Here is a 14,959-nt window from a genome sequence, read left to right on the forward strand (position 1 = left end):
GTCCAAACCTGCCCTCATACTGAGGTTTTGGCAAAGCCAGGGGCTGAAGGCTAAGATGGTTAAGCACGGTGCTTTTACAGCTTTGGTGCCGAGTATGCTTCCATCAGAGAATGCCCATCCGCACCCAGCTGCCACAATGTTCAGTGTCTTCCCGGCTGCTGCCCTCACCAGTACTACCAGTTCTCCATGCTCAGTTCCTCCAGTTGAAATAGTATGGTTTCTGTGTTCTATACCCCAGGTTTTTCTTGTCTAATGACAATGCCTGGACACAAGCTGTCTGTTTCTTCCTGAGCCAAACTGTGTCAGGGACAAAGATGGCCCTGCCCACTGTTTCCCTCATCTCACTTCTGGGGAACCAGAGGTCCCGCTGTGGCACGCTTCCGTTGCCAAAGATGGGCAGAGGCAGGCTCAGGACACACGGTTCTGAAGTGGGACCGGGACAAGGACACAGGTTCCACTCGCCCAGAACCCACCCCTCCCTCCCCTGCACACAGAAGGCAACCAAGACTTCCGCACACTTTATTTGCTGCTTCAGCTGCTCTCCTGTTGTTGAGATGTGACCCCTGCTATCTGACATGCACACAGCAGCAGGGGCCTCTCGGACTAGGGTAACCCCAGCAAGGGGACGAAGCTGGACCCAAGGCCCACCCCAGGGCCAAAACAGCACCTGGAAGTTGCAGTCTTGGGAAAGCAAGAGTCCCAAGCTCAGGGAGCTGCCTAGGATTGGGGGAAGGGAGTCCTCAAGGGTTAGAAGAGCTCCTTTGTCCAAAAAGGAGGTCCAGGTGGGAGTGGCCTGTGGGGAAAGCCCCAAAGACTCAAGAAAAAGAGCCAAGTGATGGTCCCTCCAGGGTCCCCCATCCTACTGCCACCCCACACCTGCCAGAGAGGACTGTGAGGCATCTCAGACAGAGGACTTTCCTCTGAGGCTCCCTTGAGACAAGCCTGAATTTTTAGCCTCAGCTGGTGATCCGGGTCTCAGGTCACCACTGAACTCTGTCCCTCCAGCCCAGGGAAAGCAGTGGCAGCTGATTGCTCCTACCCCTACACACGAAAGGACACTACACTGTGTCGTCTCAGTAGCTGCCGGCCTTCACTCACTACCCTGGATCCCTCCTGTTGAAATACTCAAGTGCTTTCTGTGTGAAGCCCCAGGTAGACCTGACTCAAGCCCAAACCAGACTCTTCTGTTTTTCCCACAAGCCCCAGCCTGCCCCATCTTAGTAATGGCCTCACTGTGTGCCGATGGCCCAGGCTATAAAGTGGCCATTCTGGATATGTCCTTTTCCTCACCCTACCATCTGTACTGCTGTCCCACCCTGTCACTCACCCTGCACCTGATCCTGACTCACCATCGCCGCCACCACCCTCCTCCTGCCACTGTTACCCACCTGCAACCTCTCCTGTCCCTCCAGCCCACTCTTCACTCCATAGCCGGGGTACTTCTTGAGTAGACATAGCTCCTCATTCCCCACCACAGAACTGCCCAACAGCTTCACACTGCTCTGAGAATAAAACCCAAGGTCCCAACTGTCCCCAGCCTCCTCTGACACTTGATCTGGGTTGCAGTGACCAGGTTTCTGGTTCTCCTAATAAAACAAACTGGTTCCAGCCTCAGGACCTTCAGCCTTACAGTTTCCTCAACTCTGAATTCATTTCCCAAAGGTCTTCTCTCAGACCGTTGCCTTTCTCAGCCTAGTTTCTCCAAATGCCTAATCGCCTTTACCCACAATCCCTCGGTGTTAGACCTTGCTAATATTCTTCTTCTCTGAACCAGTGTGTGCGTAAGTGTACGTGTGCATGTGTCCCTTCCAAGAACCCAAGTCCCGCCACATCAGGGAAGCTCCTCTCACCTACTGCTTTTCTGTGCCTACAACTGCGCTAGGCACAGAGCAGCAGCTCAATAAATCGTCACTAAATGCAGAAACAAAGGGGAACCCTGGGAAAAGGGAGCCAGCGGTTTCTGAGGACTGTCCAGAGTGGCCCCAACAGGTGACTTGGCGGCTGTGGAAGAGGACCCTTGACAGGTCAAAGGGACATGCTAGTGAGATTGTCCTGGCTCAACAGTCCCTTCCGGCCTCCACCCCCCCCATGCCCACTGCCTCCAGCACTCCCACTGCCCCCACAGTACTCATGCAGCCTATGCCGAAGCGTGACAAGGGCTGATCCAAGGCAGGCCCCATTGGGAGCATGAGGGCCCCCAGGCAGCTGGAGCAGCAGAGTGGCCACACCAGCCATGCCATCTTCTGTGGGCTCAAGAGTGATGGGTCCAGCTCGTAGGCCAGCTGTGGTAGCAGGGAGGGCTGGTGGGCAGCACCCCCCTCCCATGGGTCCCCAGGGCCCCCCAGCTCCTGTCAGCAGTAGGGGTGCTAGGAAAGGCTCAGAGCGACGGAAGGCAGGAGGTGGGAGCCCAGCTGGCTTCCAAGCAGGGGCTGGGCCCATAGGGTCTGGAGGGAAGCAGACGGTGACCTTGGCAAAGGGGCGGCTGGCCATCTTGGTCATCTCCTGCAGGTGCCGACGCTGCTCTTGTCGCTGGTCCAGGGCCTGCTTGGCCTTCCAGAGGAGCACACAGAGTGAGAGGAAGAGGAAGAAGCAGGAGAAGAAGACGGAGAAGAAGACAAACAGGTCAATATGGGCCTGGTCTTGCCGGAAGAAGAGCAGGCCCTGTGAGTCTGCCGAGCCATTGGCACCAGGCCCACTGGGATCTCCCACGCCCAGCAGCAGCAGGTAGAAGCGGCTCGATTTGAGGGCGTGGTGCTCGTGGGGGTAGGTGATCACCAGCCTGTCCCGCACACTTCGAACCACAAGCACTGCCGACGGTTCCGTCACTGTCACGTAGGTAATCAGGCCCCGGGGCCACACCTCCCGGACTCGTGGCTCCACCGGAGTACCCGGTCCACTCCCAGTCCCCAGTCCTCCTAGGTCCCCAGCCACCCTGGGTCCACCATCAGCAGGAGGTGGAGGAGGTGGGGGAGGTGGAGGAGGCTGGATATGTACAGTGTGGACACCTGTATCAGGGGCCACTCGGACCACAAAGGTGTCATAGGAGGTGGAGACATAGAGGTCCACAGCACCGAAGGTCACATCTAGTGTCAGGCGAATGTCCACGTTGGTGAACTTGGGCTGCACACCAAAAAGTACTGTGCGGCCAGGACCCAGGGCTCGGCGTTTGGGCTCATGGAAGCAATTGGTCTGGGAAGTAGGGTCCAGGCAGCATTCCTGTTCCACTGAGATGAGTCGGTAACACTGCTGGCCACCTAGAGGGCTCCCATGGAATGACTCCCGGCACTTGGCGCACTGTGGACAGGGCAGGAGTAGAGGTGGCCATCAGGACTGAGCTCAGTGCTGAGACCCTCAATTCCCAACAGCCACTGCACTGTGCTCCCAGCAGCACCCTCAGCCATAGAGAGTTCTGTGAGACCCTGGCTGTATATCCTCACTAGCTATATGGCCCTCTGCCAGTGACCTGACCTCACTGAACTTGAGATGCGTCCTCTGCATTCAGATAGGAACCAAGGCTTGCTCGGGAAACTGAAATCATATCCATGGACCTTGGCTTAGAGTTGGCCAGCCTTGCCTGACCACCCGGCTTCTTCTGAACTGCCAGGCACATGCCCATCTCGGGGCCTCTACACCAGCTGATCCTCTCTGCCTAGATAGCTCCACAGGTCCACCTACCTGTCACAGTCACTTCTGCCTTAAGTGTCACCTTCTTACCAAGGCCTTCTTCAGTCCTGACATCATACCTACCACTTCTAGTGTTTTTATCTGTTTGTTTTGCTTTTTGAGACAGAGTGTTGCTATGTAGCCCAGGCTGGTCTTGAACTCTTCATCTTCCTGCTTCAGTGTCCAAAGCACTGAGTTTACAGGCATGAGGCATTACATCCCCCTCTGCTGAAGCTTTTCTTCTAACCTTACCCCATCACCTAAACACCATGTTCCTTGCTTGTTTGGCCACTGCCTGACCTCCCTCCTCCAGAATGTTACTCCCAGAGGACAGACACTGTGCTTGTTTTGTTATCTACAGGGGCTCCAGAACTTTGCATGGTGTCTGGCACATACTGGGTGCTTAATGAGCATATGTGAAATGAATACAGGGATGGAGGGATAGAGGCAAGCTATCACAACTCCTGTAACTCAGCAGGAACCACTCCAGTCCACACAGGCTCTCCTCAACTAGCCACTGTGGCCGAGACAGGACATTTAGTGTCCCTGGGCCTCTTCTTCTCATGTCTACATTCTACCAAAGGCCCTGCGAGGCCTTGACAAGCCTTCCACACCTGGGCTAAGCTACTGCCTCCAAAGCACAGCATGCAGCTCACTACATACTGGCTATTACTGCTATAATTATTAGAACCAAATAAACACTACTTGGAGCGGCCAACAGAGAATGGAGAAAGTCTGTACTGATCTCCAGCCCACTCTTGCAAAGACCAATGGATATTTCTGACACTGTTGAGGGTTTTATTTTTGTTTTTTGTTTTTCCTTTTCTTGGACACAGCAGCATACATCTATAAACCTAGTATAAGGGGACTTATTGCTCTACCACTGAGCCACATCCCCAGCCCCTCACTGGGGGATTCTAGGCAGGGTCTCTACCACTGAGCCACATCCCCAGCCCCTCACTGGGGGATTCTAGGCAGGGGCTCTACTACTGAGCCACACTCCCAGCCCCTCACTGGGGGATTCTAGGCAGAGGCTCTACCACTGAGCCACACCCCCAGCCCCTCACTGGGGGATTCTAGGCAAGTGCTCCATCATAGAGGCGTGCTTCTAGGCCCTCAATGGGCTTTCTATGTGTGTGTATGTGTGTGTGTGTGTGTGTGTGTGTGTGTGTGTGTGTAGTATATGTGTGAGTGAATTTTTTGCATGTGCATATGTATGTGCAAGCATATTTAAGGATCCAAACTTAGGTCCTTTTTGGTTTGGGTTTTGGTTTTTCAGAGACAGGGTTTCTCTGTGTAACAGTCCTGGCTGTCCTGGAACTCACTCTGTAGACCAGGCTGGCCTTGAACTCACAGAGATTCGCCTGCCTCTGCCTCCCAAGTGCTGGGATTAAAGGCGTGCGCCACCGTGTTTGGCTACAAACTTAGGTCTTAATGCCTGTATAGCAGGCACTTGCTGACTGAACTATCTCCCCAGCATCCCCAATGGACCTTTCAATCATTCATCAGTAAAGCAAAGTTTCTGGTCTAGGATGGAAAGGGCAGAGATCAGCAAGGCTTGTGAAACTGCTGCGTTTGGGGTAGAGCTACAACTCAACTGACAAACAGTTATGTTCCTGGACAAGAGAAGACCAAGTGAGACAGAAAGGGCCTGCAGAGGGTGGGCGGGAAGAGCAGGACACAGCAGCCAGCCAGCCTCTCTGCTTCGGAAAAGAGAAATGGACCGAAGGGGAATTTGGTTTTGTGTTAGGTTTTTTTTAGACTGAGTCTTGCACCATGCAGGCCTAGAACTGACAATAATCCTCTTGCTTCAGCCTCCTAAGAACTAGAATTACATGCTGGAGCTATCAGACCTGCTCCCAAAGGGGATTTAAATCTAAGTTTAGAATTAATGAGTGAGCCCCTTGTCAGCCTGGGGTCACCTCGTGGGGAATGCCATGTGCTAGAAAGCAAGCACAGTTGGCACAGAGGGGAGCGGAGTCAGCCACAGGCCATCCTGACATCACTGTTGGAACTCCTGGATGCAGCCATTCCTAAACACGGGCCCCGGACCACACAGGCTCTTCTTGTTCTTCCTGCTGCTGCTTTGAGACAGGGTCTCATGTAGCCCAGGTTGACCTCACAATCTCTATGTAGCTGAGGCTAACCTTGAACTTCGGATCCTCCTCTCTCTACCTCCCAAGTGCTGGAGTCACATGTATGCCACCACACTCAGTTTGTGCTGTTTTGGAGATCAAAGCCTGGGTTCACACATATGCTAGGCAAACTCTACTAGCTAAGCCACATCCTCAGACTGTATTGTTTTTGAAACAGTATCTCTCTATAACCCTTGAACTCAAGATCCTCCTGCCTCAGCCTCCTGAGTAGCTGCCATGTGCCACTGTGCCCAGTCAGACCTGTTTTCAGACCTTCAGCTACTCTAGGTGGTTTCTGGCACTTGCAGCAATCTGACTGTCACGGTCAGAGACCCGAGGCCCACATTGGACTCTGCATGACTGCCCAGGGCTCAGCAAGTCTACACGATGCTCTCCATCCCAAACCAGACTCACAGCCACATGCTCGGTCCTGAGTCCCCTCAGCCCAGCTCTAGCCTCTTGCTCCTGTGACACAGGAGCTGGCTTTTCCGGACCTACCTGGTACTTGTAGCAGTCTCGGCGGTCACTGGGAGAGCTGCCCTGGCAGCTGCCCGTCTCTGTGTTGTTCTGACACGGGCAGCCGGTCCCGTCTTGCTCATTACAGGTGTCAGCGTGGCCATTGCATTGGCATCTGAGGATGGAAGAGAGTAGAGGTGAATGCCTGCGAAGTCCAGCTTCAGCAGGGTTCAGCTCCCGAAGAGGAGGTGTGCAGTTGGCAGGGGAAGAAAGAGACAGATGTACATCTGAGGGTTCAGCGCCTCTCTCTCCCAACCGGAGGGATTCTTTACGTACGTAGCATATTGACCACGTAAGGCACTTGGCAAGCACCAGAGCCCCGGATCTCCTTTTCACTCCCCACTAAATGTCCGGGGTGAAAAGGTCAAATACAAAACAGACAGTCTCATCTGAAACAACATCTTCAGACCGCTCTGTCATATCAGAAAGTTTCTCAGCACAGCACAGACCTTCTGCCTTTACAGCCCGTGCCTAGGCTGCCTGCTCACAGGGTTACAATACGTTAGACAGTTTGAAATTATTTTTACCTTAACCAAGTTATGTGTGGAATCATTGGATGTTTCCTAAAATACAAGCTTTACAAAATATCTCATAATAAGCACTTAACTGGCTGATTATAGCATTTTTTTGTTCCTCAGTTTTCTAGTAGGGGCCTGTTCTTTTTATACACTCCCAGAAAGGAAGACTCTGGTATCTCATTCTTTTTTTTATTAACTCACACTATGCTTTTTTTTTTTGTTTTTTCTGAGACAGGGTTTCTCTGTGTAGCTTTGCACCTTTCCTGGAACTCACTCTGTAGACCAGGCTGGCCTCGAACTCACAGAGATCCACCTGCCTCTGCCTCCTGAGTGCTGGGATTAAAGGCATGAGCCACCACCGCCCGGCAACTCACACTATTCTTAGTCCCTCTATATAGGCTCCAGTAATAGCACAACAGATATACTTGTGACATCTTGTATTCAGAGCTGAGTGAGACATATCTTAGAATCTGCCCTATTGGTACCACAATCCTTGAGGTACAAGGACTGCTCTTCCTTCTGTGACTCTCCTTTCAGGCCATGACCCCTGTCTTCAGTTTCCCTCGGGAACATGAACGTATTTCCCAGGGGCTGCATAAGCAGAGAAGTCCCCATTATGCAAACAACTGCTCCTCACAGTGAAAGCAGAACCCTTATACCAGCAACTAACCTCTTGGCGAAGTTTTGCTGGAACTTTGTTAAGCAGCGCCCTCCACCTTAGGGCTGGGGCCATCCCTTGTGCCGTGGCCTGTGCCAAATGCCCATGACCTCCGAGGCTCTCAGAGGTCAAGCCCTCTGCCCCAGGCCACAGGGCCCTTAGGTGACAATCAGCTTGGACTCCACAGTTTTCGGAAATTGTAGATGGGCAGGCACAGAGGGAGGTGGTCGTGGGCTCCGCTCCCCTCCCAGCAGCCCTTTCTGACCCACTTCTGTCTCCTTCCAGGTTTCTCTGTAGCCTGTGTTTCAGACTTCTGATGTGAGAAACCTCTCACTGGGTTTGCCTCATTTTCCTCACCCCGTGTTTGGCCTCCAGCCTTCTTAAACTTCACTGGCTTCTGACTGACAAACAGCTAGGCAAGGGAGGTCTAGTTCCCAGCGTTCCTCCTAATGAGAAGGATAAGGGTCAAGTTCCTTCCTCTTACTTGGTGCATTTCCCGTCCAGGAGGAAGTAGCCGTGGAGGCAGCTCTCACATTTGTCGCCATAGCTGTTATTCTGGCAGTTCACACACACGGCCTCATCTTCACTAGGACCTTCTGTCACCCAGTTTTCAATCTGACCAAGCAAGGACATAGAAAGACATGGCCCAGTCCTCCTCCCTCAGACCCAGGGGTCCAGGCCCAGCCCTCCTCCCTCAGACCCAGGGGCCCAGGCCCAGCCCTCCTCCCTCAGACCCAGGGATCCAGGCCCAGCCCTCCTCCCTCAGACCCAGGGGTCCAGGCCCAGCCCTCCTCCCTCAGACATAGGGATCCAGACCCCAGCCCTCCTCCCTCAGACTTAGGAGTACAGACTTCATTCCCTCACCTCATCTGGATCTAGTGAGTACTTCTCTGGCTCCCTTCTGGCCATTTCCAGCTCTTTCCTGGAGACACACACATGGCTGTTCCCTCGACAGAAGGCATGGCAGGCCCGGCAGGTCCCGCCTCCCAAAGCTGAACCCACAAATAGTGGGAGACACTGCTCACAGTGGGTACCCTGGTAACACAGGACAGTGCCATCAAAAGGGCTGGGGAAACATGGAACAGGGGACACAAGGGCCAGGCACCTGGTCTGGCCCATCCCAGCTGCACTGCAACTCAGCCCCCACTTTACTCGCTTACCCCAGCCCTTAAGCCCTGAGTGACAAAGCTTTCCATACATCCCCATCCACTACCATACCGCCCCCCCAAATCTTTTCACATCTCCCCAGAATAGGGCTCTCCCATCCCTTCCCTGTTCATGGCTTCTCAGGACTGGAAATAAACCTCAAGATGCCTCAGTACAAGGGCTGGGTGGAACATCATCGGTGGAGTACTTGCCTAGAATCCACCATTTAGGGGCTGGAGTGTGACTCAGGGGTACAGCACTTGCCTAGCATGTCAAACACCCTGGTTCCATCCCCAGCACCACCAAAATATACTTTAAAAATCAGTCAAAACCATTTCTACACACAGGTTGAGAGGCTCAGTCTCCAGGCCAGGGCCTGAGGTGCTGGGGCAGGTCACATACCTTGGTGTGGTTCCGGCACAGCAGGCAGTGGTCCTGTGCCCCTACGCCTGCACACTCACTGTGGCGGTTACAGCGGCACTCTGTAGAGCAGTTGCGGCCGACAAAGCCAAAGTGGCATTGGCAGTGATCGGGCTGTACACAGGAGCCGTTCACACAGCCCTGGGCACACACAGGGCGGCACAGGCCAGTCACACTGTGGGGGCAAGCAGAGACCAGGGCAGGGCACGCAGACCTCACCCACTGCCCCACACCCTCTCAACAGGTTGTTCACCCTGAGTCTTCCCTACCCCCGCCCTCCTATTCACTATCCTCTCCTGGAGACTCATTCTTTCCTGGTTTCTCCAGCCATTTTGTCCCCTGCATACTGGGCTGGGCAACTGCCCTCTTGTCTCACAGATCTGGTCCACCCCCTGTAAACCCGGGCTCCATTTTCTTCCACATCGTGTCTCGTCCCACCCTCACTGCCCCCACAACCCTTTCCCTGTCTGTCTGCCCGGCCCCTCCTCCTGCCACGCCCCAACTAAGCCTCACTTGTCCATGGTGTAGCCTGTCTTGCAGCTGCACTCGTAGCCGTGGGGCTGGTCGTGGCAGTTCTGAGTCTCATTGCAGTCATGGTGCCCGTTAGCACACTCATCCTCCGGGGGGCAGGACAGGAAGGCCCAGGATGCCCCAGGACGTCCACACGTTAGCCCTGACCCCAGAGGACACAGGGCTTCACATGGGGCATGACCACTTGCCCCAGACACCTGGGCCGTCCCCCCGCCCTGAACCCCAAATTAGAACCACTCTCCATGTGTTCTCCGTGCCCCTGGCCGACCAGCCTGCCCAGCTCCCAAACCCTTCTTACCATCTCGGGGACCACTGAGGCCACCTTCCATGCAGCGACCACCTCCGTCCTGGCCCCCCCAGGCACACCAGCCACAGTGGGGTCGTCGCAGGCATAGGGCACACTGTGTAGCCTGAGCGCAGCCCAAGGAGCAGCTCTCTGGCCCCCTAAGCAGCCGCCCACAGCCTCCAGCCATACATCGCAAGGGCAGGTAGGAGGGGCTCAGACACTGTCCAGGGCAGTGAGGAAGAGAGAGACCGGGAAAGGGGGTTAAACACACTTCCCAGACTGTACCATTTTCTCCCGGGCCCCACCCTCCCTGGCTCTAGCTACCTCAGAACAGAAGCTAGGCCATTATAAGCTCCCTCAAGGCCTTTCTAACCAGACATCACGACTGGAACTGGATGAGCCCAGCACAGAAGCTCATGCCTGCAATCCCAGCAGACAGGAGGTGAAGGCAAGAGGATCAAGAGTTCAAGGTTACCCTCAGCTACATAATGAGTTCACGACCAGCCTAGACTACATGAGACCTTATGTTTAAAAACAATGGAAATGGGGCCAGGAGTCTGGAAAGATCACAGAGCCCTAGGCTGGGAGAACACTGGACAGAGGAGCTGACGAGTCAACAGGGTGAAAGGAGTAGCAAGCACACACAGAGGTAGCCACCAGCCATCAGCCACATCCCAAGGACAGTGAGGCACAGACAGCGGCGGCTTCTGGGCTATGATGAACCCCTGGGAAGCCCTGTTGAACTTTCTACCCATGTCCCAAGGGGAGCTGAGCAATCCTGGTACTTGGGAGGCTGAAGCCGGAAAATATAGAGTTCAAGGCCAAGGCAGGCAAGAAGGCTCAGAGGATAAATGCACCTGTTGCCAAACTTGACGGTGAGTTTGACCCCTGAGACCCATATGGATGGTAGAAGAATTGAACTGACTCCTACAAGTTGTCCTCTGACCTCTTCATACATGCATCCCCTCCCCAAAAGAATAAATAAGTAAATGTTATGAAGAGTAGTTCTAGGCCAGCCTAGTGCACTAAAAAAAAAAAAATTCCTCACATAACAATATTTTAAAAACCCATATAAGCTGGGCAGCGGTGGCACACACGCCTTTAATCCTAGCACTCAGGAGACAGAGGCAGGCGGATCTCTGTGAGTTCGAGGCCAGCCTGGTCTACAGAGCGAGCTCCATGACAGGAACCAAAACTACATGGAGAAACTGTCTCGAAAAACCAAAAACAAACAAACAAACAAAAAACTCATATAATAAAAACAAAGAAATAAATGAGCTGGGTGGTCACGGCACACACCTTTAATCCCAGCACTTGGAAGGCAGAGGCAAGTGGATCTCTGAGTTCAAGGCCAGCCTGGTCTACAGAGTTCTGGGACAGCCAGGGCTACACAAAGAAACTCTGCCTTGAAAAACCAAATAAATAGTAATTTTTAAAGATTAAAAGAAAGAGACTCCTGTGTCCCAAAGATCCCATTATATTGATAGAGACTCTGTCCCCTACCTACTTGTCTCCTACACATGGAAGAAGGCAGTGGGCAGACACAGAGTGAGTGTCATGAGCAGCAGGGTTACAAACCACAGCTGCTATTGCTGCTTCTTTTCAATAACTTGTTTATTTTTATTTTATGTGCATTGGTGTTTTGCCTGGATGTATGTCTGCGTGACAATGCTGGATCCTGGAGTTACAGACAGCTGTGAGCTGCTGTGTGGATGCTGGGAACTGAACCTGGGTCCTCTGGAAGAGCAGCCAGAGCCTTTTGTTAGTGTTGGTTTTTGTTTTGTTTTGTTTTGTTGTTTTTCGAGACAGGGTTTCTCTGTGTAGCTTTGCGCCTTTCCTGGAACTTGCTTTGTAGACCAGGCTGGCCTCGAACTCACAGAGATTTGCCTGCCTCTGTCTCCCAAGTGCTAGGATTAAAGGCGTGCGCCACCACCGCCTGGACTTTTTTTTTTTTTTTTAAGTTTTTATTTATTTATTTCTTCAAGACAGGGTTTCTCTGCATAACTCTGGCTATCCTAGAAGTCACTCTGTAGAGCAGGCTGGCCTTGAACTCACAGAGATCCGCCTGCCTCTGTCTCCCAAGTGCTGGGATTAAAGGCATGCACCACCACAGCCCAGTGCTGTCAGTATATTCTTAACCACTCAGGTACCTCTCTAGCCCCCAAGCTTGGACCTGCCTTCAGGGCAAACAGGCTACTTCCAACTCATCCAGCAGGTGGAGGAGTTGTCTTGGATGAGAAGTCAGTCTGCAATTCATAAGCCATCACTTGCTGGTTGGGACCCAGACTGCTTACAGAATAAGGTCTGGGCCCTTGGGAATATACCATGGGGTACAAGAGCATTTTATTTAGTGTTTGGCCTTACATGAAACATAAGATAGGTGAGATTGATCTGGGCTGGCTGCCCAAGGGCACTTAGGAAGAAACAAAGCAATTGTGAAATCCTGAAATAGAAACCCTGATGGCTGTGGCCAGAGCTCCAAGCCCACTGAGACCTGGGCCGGCTGAGAGGGGAGCCTGGGGAGCAGATCTCAGCCAAGGAGCCCAACACTTTTCTGCCCTAGCCATGGGATAAATTCTCGTAAGTTCTGTTCTCCCCAACACCTCAGACAGGGTCTCTACATACCCCAGGCTGACCTGGAACCTGCAGCCCTCCTGCCTCAGCCACCTGAGGCACACATCACCACACTACAGCTTCATTCTCCTGCGTCAGAATAACTGGGCTCTAAGGAGGTTAAGAGCACATACTGCTCTTGCAGAGGATTCATGTGGATAACAGCACCCATGCTAGATCCAAACCCAGGCCCAGCTGAGCTTTTGTGTGTGTGCACATATGTGGCTGTCCATCTTGTTTCTGAGTTAGTCTCCCGCTGGCCTGGAATTCATGAGGAGGCTAGACTAGCCACACAGTTCCAGGATCCTCCTTAGCACTGGGATCACAAGCAAGTCCTACACACCTGGACGTTTTTATTGCGGGCTGTGAGGATGAAACTCAGGTCTTTGTGTTTGAAAGGGGACTGCTCTACTGAGTGAGCCATCTCCCCAGGCCCAGAGCCTGGAACTTGATTAGAAGGTAAATAAGCCAGTATGTCATCCCTAGGTGAGGCATCTAGCTCCAGAAGCTGCAAGTCCTCTGTGCTGGGCCCTCATGGGCTGGGACATGCAGGAAGCTGCTGGAATCTTTTTTTTTTTTTTTTTTTTTTTTTTTTTGGTTTTTTCGAGACAGGGTTTCTCTGTGTAGCTTTGCACCTTTCCTGGGACTCACTTGGTAGCCCAGGCTGGCCTCGAACTCACAAAGATCCGCCTGGCTCTGCCTCCTGAGTGCTGGGATTAAAGGCGTGCGCCACCACCGCCCGGCATGCTGGAATCTTTCTAATATCACCTCTTAAAATGGAAGTTTCTCCCCATCCCTGCCCGCCCCCCTCCACACACACACTGTAGTCTACTGGGTGGAAGGTAAGGGGATGGCTGAACCAATCACAGTTCCCAGTGGCTTGGTGAGCTGTCACACTGCCACTGGGTCCTGTGCCATCAGGGTATGCACGACGAGCAGACATCAGTGGGAACCAGACAATTCTTGATAGAGGTGACAAGAGAGGGGATCTGACTTGCTTCCACGGAGGCAGGCCAAGCAAATGTTTCTGTCTGCTACTGCGACAGCTAACCTGTGCTAGGTGGATACAGTCTGGACCTTCCAGCAGCAGACCATGTGGCAGACAGTTAAGTCCTAGCCACCAGCGCCTGTCAAGTACATCCACCTCCACCAGACACATCTTCAACCCCTGGACAAGCAAGGTCCTCGCCCGCCCTGTTTGAACTAGGCCCTCCCGACCCTCTCACTGTATCTCACTGGGCCCTAAATAAGAGCTAGAAGGACACAGGGGCTGAAGTAGAGCAGGGAGGGACTGAGTTGTGACCACAACGGCAGGAGGCATGCAAGATGAGGAAATGAAGAGCAGGCAAGAGGAAGGAGAACGGGCAGAAGGGCTGGAGTTGGGGACACCAGGGTTGGGCAGCAGGACATGGGCATTACCTGCTGGAGGCTGCTGCTCCACACACAGTGCTGCCAACCCCCATCGGCGCCCTTGGAGGCCAGGCAGGAGGTACAGTTGGGGAGGAGGTGACAGGGCGTGGGGCAGGGCAGTGGGGGCGACGACTCCACTGGCATAGGAGACACATTCAGCAGAGAGTGGCTGAAGCAAGTCCAGTCGTAAGTGGGCTGCACTGACAGGATACGGCGCGTCTCCCCTGGTGTTGGAGGCACAGGGTAGTCACCAGTCTTCCCTGAGGAGCCCCCGCTCTTCCCCAGGCCCAAGGGTGGAAGCCTGAGCCCTGCTCTCCTAGACTCAAGAGTCTAGTCCCCAGCCTTCCTCCCTCAGACCCCAGCTTCCCTCCAGGACCTAGGCGTCCAGCCCCTTTAGAAACCATGTCACAGACTCACCGGTCCTCTTGAACTGCCGTGTCCACATGCACTTGCCCTCCCGTGTGCACTGCTCACAGTCAGCGGCCCCACAGGCAGCCTCTGAGCAGTTCCCAGCCCAGAAGACCTCTCGCTGGTTGATTCGACAGTCATTCTCTGAGGTGCAGGACCCATTGCGCCCGATGCAGGCACCCTCCGGGCAGTTGGTGCACCACTTACAGCGGGGAGTGGATTCCTGCTGGAGACATGGGCTTGGTGGGCTCTGTGGGGCTTAGCATCCCTTCTGACATAGCTCTTCCTACCCAACCAACCACCGCGGAGACCAGTACCTCTATGCACTACACACCTCTCCATCTCCAGGCTGCAGGGTCCGAGGATGGCGGGCCAGGCACTCACTGCAGGTCCGCAGCCTCCGACACTCCTCAGGTGAGCGAGGCATTGGGGAGCAAGGAGGCACCCCACAGCCCAACCTAGAGGCCATGAGACTGGCTCACTCACATGCATCTAGGACTCATGCTTTGTCTCTTAAACATGGCCCAGCAGAACCCCACCCTTCACCATGTCCCAAGCAATAACCTCAGGATCCTGGTCAACCCCACCCATTGGTGATACATGGGCTGATGTCCACCTGCCACTGGACTGAGACATTACCAACTGTCCCCTGCTC

The 14,959-nt window shown here is 53.7% G+C and overlaps 1 protein-coding gene across 2 annotated transcripts in view; it reads right to left on the minus strand.

Annotated features, from left to right (window-relative positions):
* Positions 1–505: 505 nt before the first annotated feature.
* Positions 506–14,959, minus strand: part of Megf8 (multiple EGF like domains 8) — a 57,594-nt gene continuing 43,140 nt past the window's right edge. Inside the window, exons 32-41 of one of the 2 annotated variants that reach the window (XM_059279933.1) lie at positions 14,639–14,762; positions 14,314–14,527; positions 13,906–14,120; positions 9,886–10,093; positions 9,570–9,729; positions 9,039–9,231; positions 8,355–8,525; positions 7,975–8,105; positions 6,297–6,429; positions 506–3,294 (exon numbers count right to left, since the gene is read on the minus strand). In XM_059279933.1, coding sequence (XP_059135916.1) covers positions 2,026–3,294; positions 6,297–6,429; positions 7,975–8,105; positions 8,355–8,525; positions 9,039–9,231; positions 9,570–9,729; positions 9,886–10,093; positions 13,906–14,120; positions 14,314–14,527; positions 14,639–14,762 — 2,818 coding nt within the window. In that variant the 3' untranslated portion in view covers positions 506–2,025. Of the gene's footprint in view, positions 3,295–6,296; positions 6,430–7,974; positions 8,106–8,354; positions 8,526–9,038; positions 9,232–9,569; positions 9,730–9,885; positions 10,094–13,905; positions 14,121–14,313; positions 14,531–14,638; positions 14,763–14,959 lie in introns of both variants that reach the window. The other variant, XM_059279927.1, reaches the window with a different exon arrangement.

The sequence above is a fragment of the Peromyscus eremicus genome, chromosome 1 (assembly GCF_949786415.1).
Source record: "Peromyscus eremicus chromosome 1, PerEre_H2_v1, whole genome shotgun sequence".
NCBI classification, from domain to species: domain Eukaryota; kingdom Metazoa; phylum Chordata; class Mammalia; order Rodentia; family Cricetidae; genus Peromyscus; species Peromyscus eremicus.